The sequence below is a fragment of the Triticum urartu genome, chromosome 7A (genome assembly GCF_056163025.1).
Source record: "Triticum urartu cultivar PI428250 chromosome 7A, HENAU_Tu73, whole genome shotgun sequence".
Lineage (NCBI taxonomy): Eukaryota > Viridiplantae > Streptophyta > Magnoliopsida > Poales > Poaceae > Triticum > Triticum urartu.
Window position 1 is genome coordinate 14,738,719 of NC_141879.1, and position 14,536 is coordinate 14,753,254.

Genomic DNA, 14,536 nt, shown 5'->3' on the forward strand with positions numbered 1-14,536 from the left:
ACTTCATGCATCTGGGTTAGACCGCCAAGACTGGTTTCTGATATGATGTACTTTTTGTGGTCTTGTGACAACAGTTTCATGGTTTTTCCGAACCTTGTCTGTGAGCATACTAACTTCATATGACCATGCTTTTCGGCGAGTTCCTGTTACATGCCATTAAATTATACTGAGTACACATGAATTATGTATACGAAACGATTGTACACAAACAGTCTATTACTTACCGCATCGGTAATTTCGGAGATGGGCTTTTCTCCATTATGAAGGATCGTATCTGAAACTGACATTGCTGGCTCGTATGCAATGATAAAATCCGGCTCAATTAATCTGAACAAAATTGGAAAATGTATAACAAAATTAGCAGAGAATTAATTTTCACAAAATTAACTGGGCCATTTAACATATGATCCACTTATGGGTTTAAGCACAGAACCTATTTAGGTGCAAAACCTATGAGGGTTCAACTACTAAAGGAAAGGCGGACAACGATTATAAAGAGTTACGATCAGGTAATACCTTATCTCGGAGACGGTGCCACCGAGTAGATGGCGGTAGTTAGTGCGTCGGAAACTATAAGTGCCGGTATAGCGCGGTCGACGGCGCAAAGGAAAAACGGTGCGTTCACTCGAGGAGGAGGCGGCGAGAAGAACACTGACGTCCGAGCCATCAGATCACGTTGGCGGTGGGCGGTGAGTGGTGGCCGCCGACTCCTGTATTCCGTGGGCGACCGGCGTCTCCGATCTGATCTTGCAGCGGTCGTGGGAGGTGCGGACGGCCCGGGTGGTTAGAATGCGGAGCTGTAATCGCGGGATTTACGGAGGGGTGGGCCGCGTGAGTTATGTGAGATTTGGATAAATGATATAAAGAAATAAGAAAATCTTGTCAACTCGTTTAGGGGTTTAGGGGTTTAGGGTTTAGGGTTTAGGGGTTTAGGGTAATTAGGGTTTAGGGGTTTAGGGGTTCAGTTTTTAGGGTTTAGTGGGGAGGGGGCTTAGGGTTATCAGGGTTCAGTGTTTAGGGTTTAGTGGGGGGTGGGTTAGGGTTATCAGGGTTTAGGGTTGAGTGTTGACATGCAAGCCCGGAAATGCGTGTGTCAGAGATCGTACTTGCATGTATATGTACTAATGATCCCAAACTTACTTAATGGCATCCCATGACCACATAGAGAATGCATGCATAATGGTTTCCATGTGGGGCAAAATTTTGATTGTTTTTACGGTTTAGTGGGGGGGGGTTAGGGTTATCAGGGTTTTGGGTTTAAGGGTGGACGTAGCACACACCCCGGACATTGGTGGAGCGTTGGTCTACAATGGATTCCCTCCGGTAGCATCGATCTGGTTCGTTGAATGGCTCGGCCGACAAACTTCGTGCCACATAGAGCATGCATCCGTCCACTGGACCGGAGCAATGTTGGGTTGGTTTCATACAGGTGAGGAACCCAGCTAGTGCTTTCGGGGTGTTGACATGCTAGGCCGGAAATGCGTGTGTCAGAGATCGTACTTGCGTGTATAATCCCAAACTTTTTTCATGGCATCCCATGACCCCATAGAGAATGCATGCATGATGGTTTCCATGTGGGGCAAAATTTTGAATGTTTTTACGGTTTAGTGGGGGGGGCTTAGGGTTATCAGGGTTTAGGGTTTAAGGGTTTTAGGGTTGATGGAGCTATGTTTGTTTTACGGTGGATGTAGCACACACACCGGACATTGATGGAGCGTTGGTCTACAATGGATTCCCTCCGGTAGCATCGATCCGGTCCGTTGACTGGCTCGGCCGACAAACTTCGTGCCACATAGAGCATGCATCCATCCACTGGACCGGATCGATGTTGGGTTTGTTTCATACAGGTGAGGAACCCAGCTAGTGCTTTTGGGGTGTTGACATGCTAGGCCGGAAATGCGCGTGTCAGAGATCGTACTTGCGTGTATAATCCCAAACTTTCTTCATGGCATCCCATGACCCCATAGAGAATGCATGCATAATGGTTTCCATGTGGGGCAAAATTTTGAATGTTTTTACGGTTTAGTGGGGGGGGTTAGGGTTATCACTGTTTAGGGTTTTAGGGTTGACGGAACTATGTTTGTCTTACAGTGGACCTATCACACACACCGGACATAGGTCGAGCATTGGTCTACAATGGAATCCCTCTGGTAGCATCGATCTGGCCCATCAACTGGCTCGGCCGACATACTTCATGACATAGAGCATGCATCCATCCACTGGTTGGGTTGGTTTACATGTACATGTACAGGGACCGAAAATGCGCGTGTCAGAGATCGTACTTGCGTGTACATGTACTAATGATCCCTAACTTTCTTCATGGCATCCCATGACCCCATAGAGAATTCATGCATAATGGTTTCCACGTGGGGAAAATTTTTGAATGTTTTTACGGTTTCGTTTGTGTGTGTGTGTGGGTGGGTGGGTGGGGGGGTGTTAGGGTTATCAGGCTTTAGGGTTCAGGGTTTTTTGGTTTTTTGGGTTTAGGGTTTAGGGTTGGTTTACAATGGATTCCATCCGGTACCATCGATCCGTTCCATCCACTAGTTGGGCCGACAACCTTCGTGCCACATTGTTCACATTGTCCAACTAACACTTTGTATAGATTTTTTGGATAAAAAAATGAACGAAATAATGCAACTAATCTGAACGTAACGTTTGGCATGTATCAAACCAAGTAGCCACTATTCCTAAAAAAACCAGTTAGCCACTAATTGCGCCAAACATATCTCGTAATTACCAACAAAAATGGGTTGACAATTATTTCTAGAAATTCTTGGAATGAATTTATTGCTCTTCCTTTTTTAGAGAAGAATAAGTTACAAATTTGCTAACATAACAAATTTGTTGTTCAAATAGAAACTACCTCATCGTGTTGTTCCCCAAGACATGGCAGAATATGGTGCCATAACCATTGTTTTTCATCCTAACTCTTGATGATGCTGCTGTACCTAGGAAATCAAGGGATTTATCTGTTTGTTTCCCATGTTCCACATGTGCCTTTGGAGTTGTTACATCACAACCTAGTAAAATAATTTTTGTTCTTTATAAATCCTTGATGTAATGTGCTACTTTACAAATCATCATTATCGTACTATTTGTGTTAGATCAACTATATTGATGTTCGTGGTACTATGTTATGTTCGGGCTACTATGTTATGTTCGAGCTATTTCCTCTTTGCTAAATTTTATTTTGGAAACAAGAAATCAATTTTCAATTTTATTTGTCCTTTCCAATAGATTACAAATGAGCACAAATGACATTGCTTATACAGAAGCTGACTGAAATAATTTGTTAACAACTTCTAATGAGTGATGATCAACAATTAAACAAATCCCACAACAATTATTGAAAAATAAAATCCCGCGGCCATCAGATTTGCGTGCTTATTCAGATCGATCAACTGCCTTAAGTTATTGTTCATCTTCTTCAATTGCACCTTGAGTTCCGCATCCGCCACCATGAGAGGAACATTGGTATAGCCCTTATTATCCACCGCTGATGGCAGATCTGCCTCTAGGGTTGCCCCGTGCCTCAAATCAATGGGCAAATCAATTAAGCCATCCGTTTGAAGCCTCTCAACGTATTCATCCAGCCACTCAAAATGCTTGCATGTTTTCAGCTTCTGAAATAGGGAAGGGAAACCCTAAATCCCAATTCCGAGGAAATAAATATAAATCTGGGGTCAGAATTCATAGCAAAAAGACACAACAGAACATAGATTTAACCTTCCCCGCTTCTGGTTTGCTCTCGCATTTCACAAATTCCCGCCCATGGTTTCCATTCTTCTCCGATATGGTTGTCAAACGCTTTAGTGGCGCGATGCGTGGGCAGTCGGGGCATCTGGTCATCGGCAGTGAACCATACCGCGGCCATGATGACAGAGAGGCCGAACTGGACATGGACATCTCTCGTCTCTCACCGTCCGCCGGCGATGGCAGGCTTCGTCGCCGGAGAATAATAACAATTTGGTGGGGTAAGGGAAAGGGAGGCAATGGTGGGCGGCAGCTTGGCACGGGCATGGCGATGGCTCGGGCTTCTGTGATATGTGGTTGGGCCTGCGGTCAGTGCACATGTTTTGGAAGCCCCGAAAAGATCACGCTCGTTAAAAAAAACTTGCATCGAAGCGCATTACTTCAAAATAACTAATTAACCCTGCAATCACGGATATATACCTTCCCATTATACTGCATATCTACCATATCCTAACCACCCCCACCTACCTTGTTTCTCCTCACATAGCCATCGCCGGGATCGCGCCATCGCTTCTCAAGCGACCACGCCGACGCCGGATTAAAAAGGTCTCCACCACGGCTCCTCCCATCTTCGATTGCAGTGCTGATTATTTTTTCCATTGATTTGACCAAGAAGTCATTTCCGAAGAGATTAGAAAATCCAGGTTTTGCCATAGTTGAGTAGTTCTGGTGTAATTCAAGTATAGGATGTCATGCAAGAGATTTTTGATTGATAGTTTGTAGTAGTTGATCGTACGAACTGGTTCTGAATATTTTTTCATGGTCGTATTGTTTCGAATTTGTTGGATGAGGTTGTGGATACAGTTTTCATACTATGGGTATATGTGTTGCTGTAGGGACCATGGTCTCGAAGGCGCATAACAACCGTGCGGAGTACGACAAGTCTTTGCATGATGCGCGCCGGGAGATCGACTTGAAGGTGCAAAAGGATCGCGATAAGGTAGATAAGTGTAACGCCCTCGATGCGGCTATATCTCCTACGTGTCGAGGCATGACTTAGAGGCATAACCGCATTGAAAGCAATGTCGCAAGTTAGGCAATCTTCACAACATCCCTTGTAATATAGATAATAAAAGGGGAGATAACATAGTTGGCTTACACTCGCCACGTCAATCAAAGTACATAATAGCATTACATCATTCAAACACTCATGGCCCGACTACGACGCCAAATAAAAGAACAACCCAACAAGCGACACGGTCCCGATCGCCCCAACTGGGCACCACTACTGATCATCAGGGAAAGAGACATAGTAACGGCGTGAGTCCTCGTCGAACTCCCACTTGAGCTCTAGCGCGTCATCTGGAACGGAGTCATCAGGCCCTGCATCTGGTTTAATAGTAATCTGTGAGCCACAGGGACTCAACAATCTCGCACCCTCGCGATCAAGACTATTTAAGCTTAATAGGTAAGGCAAAGGAAAATATGTGGAGCTGCAGCAAGCGACTAGCATATATGGTGGCTAACTTATTCACAAAAGAGAGCGAGGAGAGAAGGCAAAGCGCGAACGAATAACTAGAGAGTGACCTGCGGCAAGCATTACTCCAACACCGTGTCCACTTCCTGGACTCCGCCGAGAAGAGGCCATCACGGTAACTCACACAGTTGATTCATTTTAATTAAGTTAAGGTTCAAGCTATCTACAATCGGACATTAACAAATTCCCATCTGCCCATAACCGCGGGGATGGCTTTCGAAAGTTCAAATCCCTGCAGGGGAGTCCCAACTTAGCCCATGACAAGCTCTCACGGTCAACGAAGGAATAGACCTCCCCCCGAGACGTTCCGATCAGACTCGGTATCCCGGTTCTACAAGACACTTCGACAAGTCAAAACAAATCCAGCAACACCGCCCGAATGTGCCGACAAATCCCGATAGGAGCTGCACATATCTCATTCTCAGGGCACACTCAGATAAGCTCTCCATACAACTAAAACCAAACCTCGAGTTTCCCCGAGGGGGTGCTGCACAGGACTCTAGTTCGGACCAACACTCAGAGGAGCACTGGCCCAGGAGGGGGGGGGTTTAAATAAGACGACCCTCGGGCTCCGGAAACCCAAGGGAAAAAGAGGCTAGGTGGCAAATGGTAAAACCAAGGTTGGGCATTGCTGGAAAAGCTTTAATCAAGGCGAACTATCAAGGGGTTCCCATTATAACCCAACCGCGTAAGGAACGCAAAATCCGGGAACATAACACCGATATGACGGAAACTAGGGCGGCAAGAGTGGAACAAAACACTAGGCGAGAGGCTGAGCCTTCCACCCTTTACCAAGTATATAGATGCATTAAGATAACATGGCAATATAATGATATCCCAACAAGTAAGTAATGTTCCAACAAGGAACGGTCTCCAATCTTCACCTGCAACTAGCAACGCTATAAGAGGGGCTGAGCAAAGCGGTAACATAGCCAATCAACGGTTTGCTAGGACATGGTGGGTTAGAGGTTTGACATGGCAATTTGGGAGGCATGATAAGCAAGTGGTAGGCATCGTATCATAGGCATAGCAAAAGAGCGAGCATCTAGCAAAGCAAAGATAGTAGTGATTTCGAGGGTATGATCATCTTGCCTGCAAAGTTGTCAGAGTTGACTGGATCCTCGAAAGCAAACTCAACGGGCTCCTCGTTAGCGAACTCGTCTCCTGGCTCTACCCAAACAAGACAAACAAGCAACAAGTACACAATCAACCACGTGCAAGGCTCAAACAATATGATGCAAAGATGGTATGCTATGCGGGATGCAATATGTGATGCATATGCAAGATTTGACAAGGAATGCATGAACCTGGCCTCAACTTGGAAAACCAAGTGTGCCACTAGAAAGGTGAGATGAAATCGCTTGAAAACGATATAAAGATCACCGGAATCGGAGTTACGGTTTGGAAATGGCAAGCGATTCAAATATGGCACCGGTCTGCGATTTACAACAAGTAACCAACTAAATGCAACAATATGAACATGCTACAGCACCCAAACATGGCAACAAAATACATGGCAGGGATACATTCATGATGCTTAAGAAAAGATAAACACTGAGCTATGGCCAATTCATCCATTAACAGGTTCAAACAAGCATGGCAAAAATGCATTTGGCAAACAGATTTCAGACTTAGTGAAATTAACACTTGTCTGGAATTTCAGATCAGATAGCACACTTTGGAGCAACAAAACTACATGCTACAGGACCTGAACATGGCAAAGTAAAGCATGGCATGGAGCTACTCAAAGAGCTTAACAAAAGTCCCTTAGTGACCTTGAGCCAAAAGGGATCAGAAAATACATTTGCAAGCATGTGAACATGGCAAAAACATAATCAGTTCTCAGACTTAGTGAAAACTGGAGCATGCTGAAACAGATATCAAGTAGGCATGTTTACGAGGTCGATGCACTCACTACGGAGCAAGTCATAACTATCTAAGCATACAACCATCAAGAATACACAAAATACAAGATAGACATGGCAAGAACAATAACATAGCATGCACGGATCGACTACAACATCCTCGGCAAAATCGCTAACAAGTAGACAATCTGCCCAGATTCACGAAATAGCAAAAGCAGAGCTCGATTCACTCAAGCTAGGGTGCTCCATAATTGCAAAAAAAAGACATGGATGGATAGAGCACTACAATATTAACAAATCATCCTTACTGATCATCCTCAAAAGAGGCACGGATCACTAGGAAACAACATGAACATATGGCATAATGAGATAAACAGATCAAGGACTTAGTGGAAATGCTAAGTCCCTGAAATCAGCATTAACGAATACACCACTTTGCAAGCTTGTGCTAGTCACCACACACATCACAAAAATACATGGGTTGCACCTCTGGAAAGATGGCAAAACATATAACAAAACACATGTAGAGCTCATGGGCATATCATGCACACAATAATCATGGCAAAAATGACAAATATCTAATTGGAGTAGCAGATCTGACAATTATCTCAAATAGCATTCTTCTAACAGCATTTCGGGCATCAAGATGAACTCAAATGAAAATGATGCAATGAGATGAAATGATGTACTCTCTGAGGCGAACATTTTGATATGCTATATGCCCAAAACGGAGCTACGGATGCAAAGTTACGATGCGATGAACATAGCAAAATATTAGGGTTTCGGGGATAAAAAGTGAACCGGGCCAAGTCTCAGATCCAGATCCGGCGGCATGCGGATCGAGGTTGGCCGGAGCTTCGCCGGAGTTCCTGTACGCCGGTGGACGAGGTGGCCGGAGCTAGAGAAGGCGGCGGCGGGGCGACGCGCGGGGCGGCGCGGCGGATCCGGGCCGCGGGGGCCTCGCCTGGGCCTCCCGGGCCGGCGTGGTGAGAGAAGGTGGCGGCGAGTGGCGGCTTGCCATGTGGCGGCGGCGGGGACGAAGTGAACCTAGGGTTTCGGGGAAGGGGAAACGGGAATTTCGGAGGGGGTGTATTTATAGGCATAGAGGGAGCTAGGAGTGTCCAAATGAGGTGCGGTTTTCGGCCACGCGATCGTGATCGAACGCTCTAGATGATGGAGAAGGTTTTGGTGGGTTTTGGGCCAAAATGGAGGAGTGTTGGGCTGCAACACACACGAGGCCTTTTTGGTCCCTCGGTTAACCGTTGGAGCATCAAACGAAGTCCAAATGGTACGGAACTTGACAGGCGGTCTACCGGTAGTAAACCAAGGCCGCTTGGCAAGTCTCGGTCCAATCCGGAAATGTTTAATCCCCACACACGAAAGAAAGGTAGAAATGACCACCGAAGGAGAACGAAGCGCCGGAATGCAAAACGGACAACGGGGAAAATGCTCGGATGCATGAGACGAACACGTATGCAAATGCAATGCACATGATGACATGATATGAGATGCATGACAACGATAAAAACACACAGAGACAAAGACCCGAACCCGAGAAAATAAAATAACTTAACGCCGGAAACAGCAAGAGTTGGATTACATATTGGGAAAATCATATCCGGGGTGTTACAATAAGAAACTGAAAAAAGAACGTTCATATGTGGACAAGATGATAAAGGAGGAGCGTGAGGAGTTTTCCCGTAAGATGGCGATGATGCCTCTTGAGATTGAAGAAAAGTATAAGCGGGACTGTGAGTACATGGAAAAAAAGTTTGTCCTTGGCTACAAGGAAATGCATCAAACGTTGCAGAAGGACTGGAAGCTTTTGGACAGTATTATACAGACAGAGCGAGTCAGGATGGATGCATATGTGTTGCAGGCACGTGCGGATATGGACAGTAATCTGCTACAGGAGCGGTCGGACATGGATTATAAGGCCATGCTAGAGAAGGTCCGCTTGGAAGGACATATGTTAGAAGACCGTGCGATCTCACGGCCACCCCGACAACATGTCTTCAATTATTCTCCCCCTGTAAGTATCTCGCACCGATTCTATATATTAAGGACCTACGTATTCTATGATACAAACATCTTCAATTTGTGGCAACCTTATGTCAGCGATTGTATGTAGGCTAAGCATCATGAGACGGCACAGTCGCCATTCACTCGAGACATTGCGATAGAGTCACCCGTTCAATGCCACATCAGTCCACCCCAACAACATATTGTCAATTCTCCCGTTGTAAGTACCTCGCAACGATGCATACCCAAGATATGGTATGACCTTTCAAAACTTGTGTGTAAACCCACTGTCGACGTTTCATACGCAGAATAAGAAACCTGTGATGGCAGAGTCCCCAGTCACACCACATGAAGGATACATTCCACATAACAAGGTGAGAAGGTTTGAGATGGCACAATCCCCAGTCACTCCACATGAAGGATACATTCCAAAAAAGCAGGTAACAACGCCGCAATGTTGCTATGCACATAAAAAATTATGTTTGCCCCTTTACTCATTGAATGTATTAACTCTGATGTGAGATACTAGGTGCTGGTCATGGAATTTTTTGTTAGTAGGGATGATGAGATGTCACATGTCCCGAGAGCATACTTTGATGAACACCCGGCAGAAGTCAGAATTTTTGAACCCGCCAAAGTGACCTACGATCTCATTATGAGTGAAATGAGAAATACTTTTGGTTGCAAGCTGGGAGCAGAACTGTACTACTTCTTACCCGGGTCTGCGTGGAAGCTGCCAGAAGGAATGTTCTTGATTGCAGGACCAGATGATGTACAAAAAATGCTTTCTGATCTGAATGGCAGCAAGACATGTCACCTGTACATTGTGTACAATAGAACTACGGGTTGTTTTCCCGAGGATTACATTGATTCAGAAGTTCAAATTTTACATGTTACATGCATCTAGTTTATGGCTACGTCTTTTTTGAGTTCTTCCTAATACAATTCCTATGGTTTTCTACAGGAAGTGAGAATCCAAGAAATGGAGGGTCTTGCTAGAGAGTTGGCAGAGAAAGACCAAGAACAACTTAAGTTGTATGGTTACATTGATGTTAAAGAGAAAATGATTGAAGCACATGGGTCGTCACCAAGCCCGACGCAATCTCCAATGACGCAACGCAAGAGGTCACTGGATTTTGGCAGTGCAGAAGACAATATGGAGTAGGCTCAATTGTTTTTCAACCAGTTTAAGCTTCAAACCAGGATTATTTTGTTGCAAACAAACATTTTTTTTTCTGTTTCACACTATGTTTGCAATTATGGTACAATTTATTCATGAGACAGTTCTTTGAACAACAATGCATGTGTTTTATGATCAATCATACAGTTGTTTCTGAGTTGTTTGTGAGATGGCATTGCATCTAAAGAAGTTTCCATCTATAAAACTTGGCACGCAGTCGCATCGGAATCGCGTATCACGTGAGAGGCGTGCGTCGCACGGGAGCGCGTCGCACGGGAGCTTGTTTTCGGGTAGAAATCTTAACATAGTTCGGATAGATAAAGTTCATGTCCGCCACCCGCGCATGCAAACCCATGTCTCCGCCATTCCCATGCATGCATGCCTCAGGCGCAGACAACGAGATGGCCTAACGGTCCATCCAGCGACCCAGCGGGTGAGGCTGGCGTGGGACGGCCCATCCGAATTAGGCCCAAGCGAGCGTCGCGCAGGGCACATCCCAGGGGTGCAGGGAGTTTAGTCCCACCTCGCCGAGCGAGCGGAGCTAGCACCGGTTTATATAGCGGGCTGAGCTTTCCCTCTCAAGTTCCTTTCTAAAGCGGGCACCACATTGCCTAACCGTCTCTGTCCCTGCCCTATGGGGCCTATTGCTACCTGTTATCACAATTTGACGGGCCTCTGCATCCTGTCCCAATAAATGATTAGGTTACTACTCATATGCAGGCCGTTGAATTGTGAACTTTAAGCGGCAAGTAGGCGACTTTTTTTGTCATATTTCATTTTTTGCATTTTTCACCATTATTTCCATTGCAGCCAGTCCATCATGCTACATTTTGCACTACTAGGAAAAAGGCTATAGATCGAATGGACACTAATGGCGCACCTGTCATGTGGTGCGCCACTACTATATAGCAGTAGCATCACATCACAACCATAAGTGTTCTGCACCAGCATCATAACAATCACATAACTACATAACAAAAGCAAACTTGTTCATCATTACAAAAGCAAACTTGTTCAACATAACAAAAGAAAACTTGTTTATCATTACAAAAGCAAAGTTGTTCAACATAACAAAAGAAAACTTGTTCAACCACATAACTACAAACTGAGACACATAATACAACAAACAACTCAATATCCCTAGTAGTAGAGGTCATCCCAATGATCCTCCGCCTCTTGCCATTGCTCCAAACCTTCTTTGATGGTTTCAATTTTCTTCCATGCCTCGTAGGTGACGTACGCATCTTTCGCTGCGTACTCGATGAGGTTGTTTGGCGGTGGGCTGTCCCCCCATCGTTTGTGGTCCAATTTCTTGTTGATCTTCCCCTTCATTTCCTTGTAGGATGGGTGGATGAGGCTGGCTGCAAACTCAGCCAAAGACTGCCACTTCTTTCCATTGATTGGAACTCTCCATTTGCGCTGCATGTCGATGTACTTGTCGGGGTTGATCTCCAAACCAGACAACTTCAGCTTCTCCTTGTCACCTCCAATGGAGAAGCCAACAAAGGTGTACAGCTTCTTCTCCTGCAGGAGCGGGCGGAGTTCCTTGGGCCTGCATCAAATTAATCTGGTGCATCAAATTCATCTACTTCAAAAACTTCATAAACTACTAATTAGACAAAAACTTTAGAACTAGTATTGCATCTACTTCAGAATTTTAGAACTAGTATTGCATCTACTTCAGAACTTCAGAACTTCAGAACTATTGCATCTACTTCAGAAACTTTAGAAACTTCAGAAACTACTAATTAGACAGAAACTTCAGAGCTTCAGAACTAGTATTGCATCTACTTCAGAACTTCAGAACTATTGCATATACTTCAGAAACTTCAGAAACTACTAATTAGACAGAAACTTCAGAACTAGTATTGCATCTACTTCAGAACTTCAGAACTATTGCATCTACTTCAGAAACTTCAGAAACTTCAGAAACTACTAATTAGACAGAAACTTCAGAACTTCAGAACTAGTATTGCATCTACTTCAGAACTTCAGAACTATTGCATCTACTTCAGAAACTTCAGAAACTTCAGAAACTACTAATTGGACAGAAACTTTAGAACTTCAGAAACTTCAGAACTAGTATTGCATCTACTTCAGAACTTCAGAACTATTGCATCTACTTCAGAAACTTCAGAAACTACTAATTAGATAGAAACTTCAGAACTTCAGAAACTTCAGAACTGGATGTTTTTACCATTTGGTTGTCGCGGTGATGTGGTATACCAGGGCGAGATCCTCCACGCATAACTGCAGAACTGCAGCCATTTGCGGAGGTTCATCTTCCCTGGTATACTCGACATCAACGCCGATCGACCGAGAAATCATGCCGCCGAGCCTCCTCCTCATGTCGTGGATCCTCTTGTCGGCTTCGTCTGGATTGCTGGTGCATACGACATCCAGCTTCTCCTTTGGGTGGATATCAACCATGAGCGGCATGGTGTAGTCCTGCTTCTGCCCGGGGACCGGAACGTCATCGTCGACCACCAGCGGCTCCTTGCCAGACGCCTCACCACGGTGATTCTTGCCAGACGGAGGGGAGTTGCTCCACGATGCCTCCGACATTCTCTTGGCAGACGGAGGGGAGTTGCTCCACGATTCCTCCGCCATTGCCCTCCTGGCCAGTGATGGTGGAGGCAGAGGGGAGTTGCTTGATGGTGGAGGCAGAGGGAGGCAGAGGGAGGAAGATGGAGCGGCAATGGAATGAGGAGGGAGGCAGAGGGAGGAAGATGGAGCGGCAATGGAATAGGAGGGGAGTTACCTACGTCGTGGTCCCGAGGAGTTGCCAGTGGAGGGGAGACGTGGGGAGTGGCCTCGAAAACTCAAACGTCCCGCCCTTTGGCCCTCAAAAACTCTAGAGGGGAGACGTGGACCCTTTGGTTTCTCCTGTTTCTGAAACAAAACAAAAAAATAACAGCCATATTTTGCTCTAAAATTAATGATCACTGCAACCATATTAGGAGATCAAAAATGGCACCAAAACAGTCACTGTAGCCATCCAAAATGGCACCAAAACAGCACCAAAACAACATCAGCCAAAGCAACATCCAGTGGCACACCAGTACTGCGCCATTAGAAGGCAAAATCGGTGCGCCACTAGCATGCCTTTTCCTAGTAGTGTTGGCAAGAACAAGCTAGAGTTGTACACACCATGATTTAATGCTGCATTTTCCAAGTTTTTGAATTTTTTGGAATTTATAATGCCCTCTAGACTGACTGCTGAAAACATCGGTCTATGCCTCAAGGGGGCATTGTAAAATTAATTTTTTCAAAATTTTCTTTCATAGACATGTTTGGCACATGTGGGTCACCATGTACAATAAAATTTGGGTGATTTGGAGGTGGTGGAAAAATTCACCTTTTTCAAAAACTGGCTTAAGTTAGACAAAATGGTCCCTCCGGAATGACGGCATTTTTTCGACCACCTCCAAATCACCTCAATTTTGGCACACATGATCTCTTCCACAAACAAAACTAGGTTTCCAAGTTTTTGTATTTTTTTGAATTTATAATGCCCTCTAGACTGACTACTAAAAACATCGGTCTATGCCTCAAGGGGGCATTGTAAAATAATTTTTTTCAGAATTTTCTTTCATAGACATGTTTGGCACATGTGGGTCACCATGTACAATATAATTTGGGACCTGCATGCAAGAGTTGGGGACCTGCATGTGAATAGTGATTCATCAAGGCCTTGACAGCTACTGGCACAGCGGCTGCCGCCCGATTTGCATGCAGCGAAGATGAACTTGCGTGGAGGTTTCTCAAAGATTTCCAAGCACACCCCAGTGGGCCCCGCTTATTTAAAAAATACGTCAGTCATTATTGCTCTGTAAATGAAGAATATGCATGACAACCATAGTAAGGGTGAAGAATCATATTCATCCTACAATGAGGACCAACGCTTGCTAAAATCACCTCGATGAAGGTATTTAAGCAGGTAAAGGAGCTGGTCGAGGGGCGAGGTGGGACTATTTTTAGTTAGAGGAGAACAATGCGCGAGATCGTACGCAACATGGGCCGTCCGGAGCTGCAACCTCGGATGGGCCGGTGTTTGGGTCGACGTAGGAAAACGGCCTGCCATGCATGCATGGCATTGGTAGTCTCGCCTAAACGATGGACACGCACCGAGCCAGCCATGCAGACCGTGGGATCGCGCGGGAGATCCGTTTGGCGGCCGTGTGTGCCTGCAGAAATACATCACAAAAATTATTCTACTCGACAATAACAAGTGCT

The 14,536-nt window shown here is 45.2% G+C and overlaps 1 protein-coding gene across 1 annotated transcript; it reads right to left on the reverse strand.

Annotated features, from left to right (window-relative positions):
• Positions 1-11,440: 11,440 nt before the first annotated feature.
• On the reverse strand, positions 11,441-12,910 carry LOC147956952 (uncharacterized). The gene is made up of 2 exons (XM_087531519.1): positions 12,498-12,910; positions 11,441-11,852 (listed from the first exon to the last, which is right to left on the reverse strand). Exons 1-2 carry the CDS (start codon positions 12,908-12,910, stop codon positions 11,441-11,443), a joined length of 825 nt encoding a protein of 274 aa, XP_087387645.1.
• Between the last annotated feature and the right edge of the window lie 1,626 nt (positions 12,911-14,536).

Bases quoted from the DNA above. Each gene is read 5' to 3' on its own strand.
- LOC147956952 (XM_087531519.1), bottom strand. From the start codon at position 12,910: ATGGCGGAGGAATCGTGGAGCAACTCCCCTCCGTCTGCCAAGAGAATG. The intron at 11,853-12,497 runs GTAAAAACATCC...AATTTGATGCAG, and splicing joins ATCACCGCGACAACCAAATG to GCCCAAGGAACTCCGCCCGC.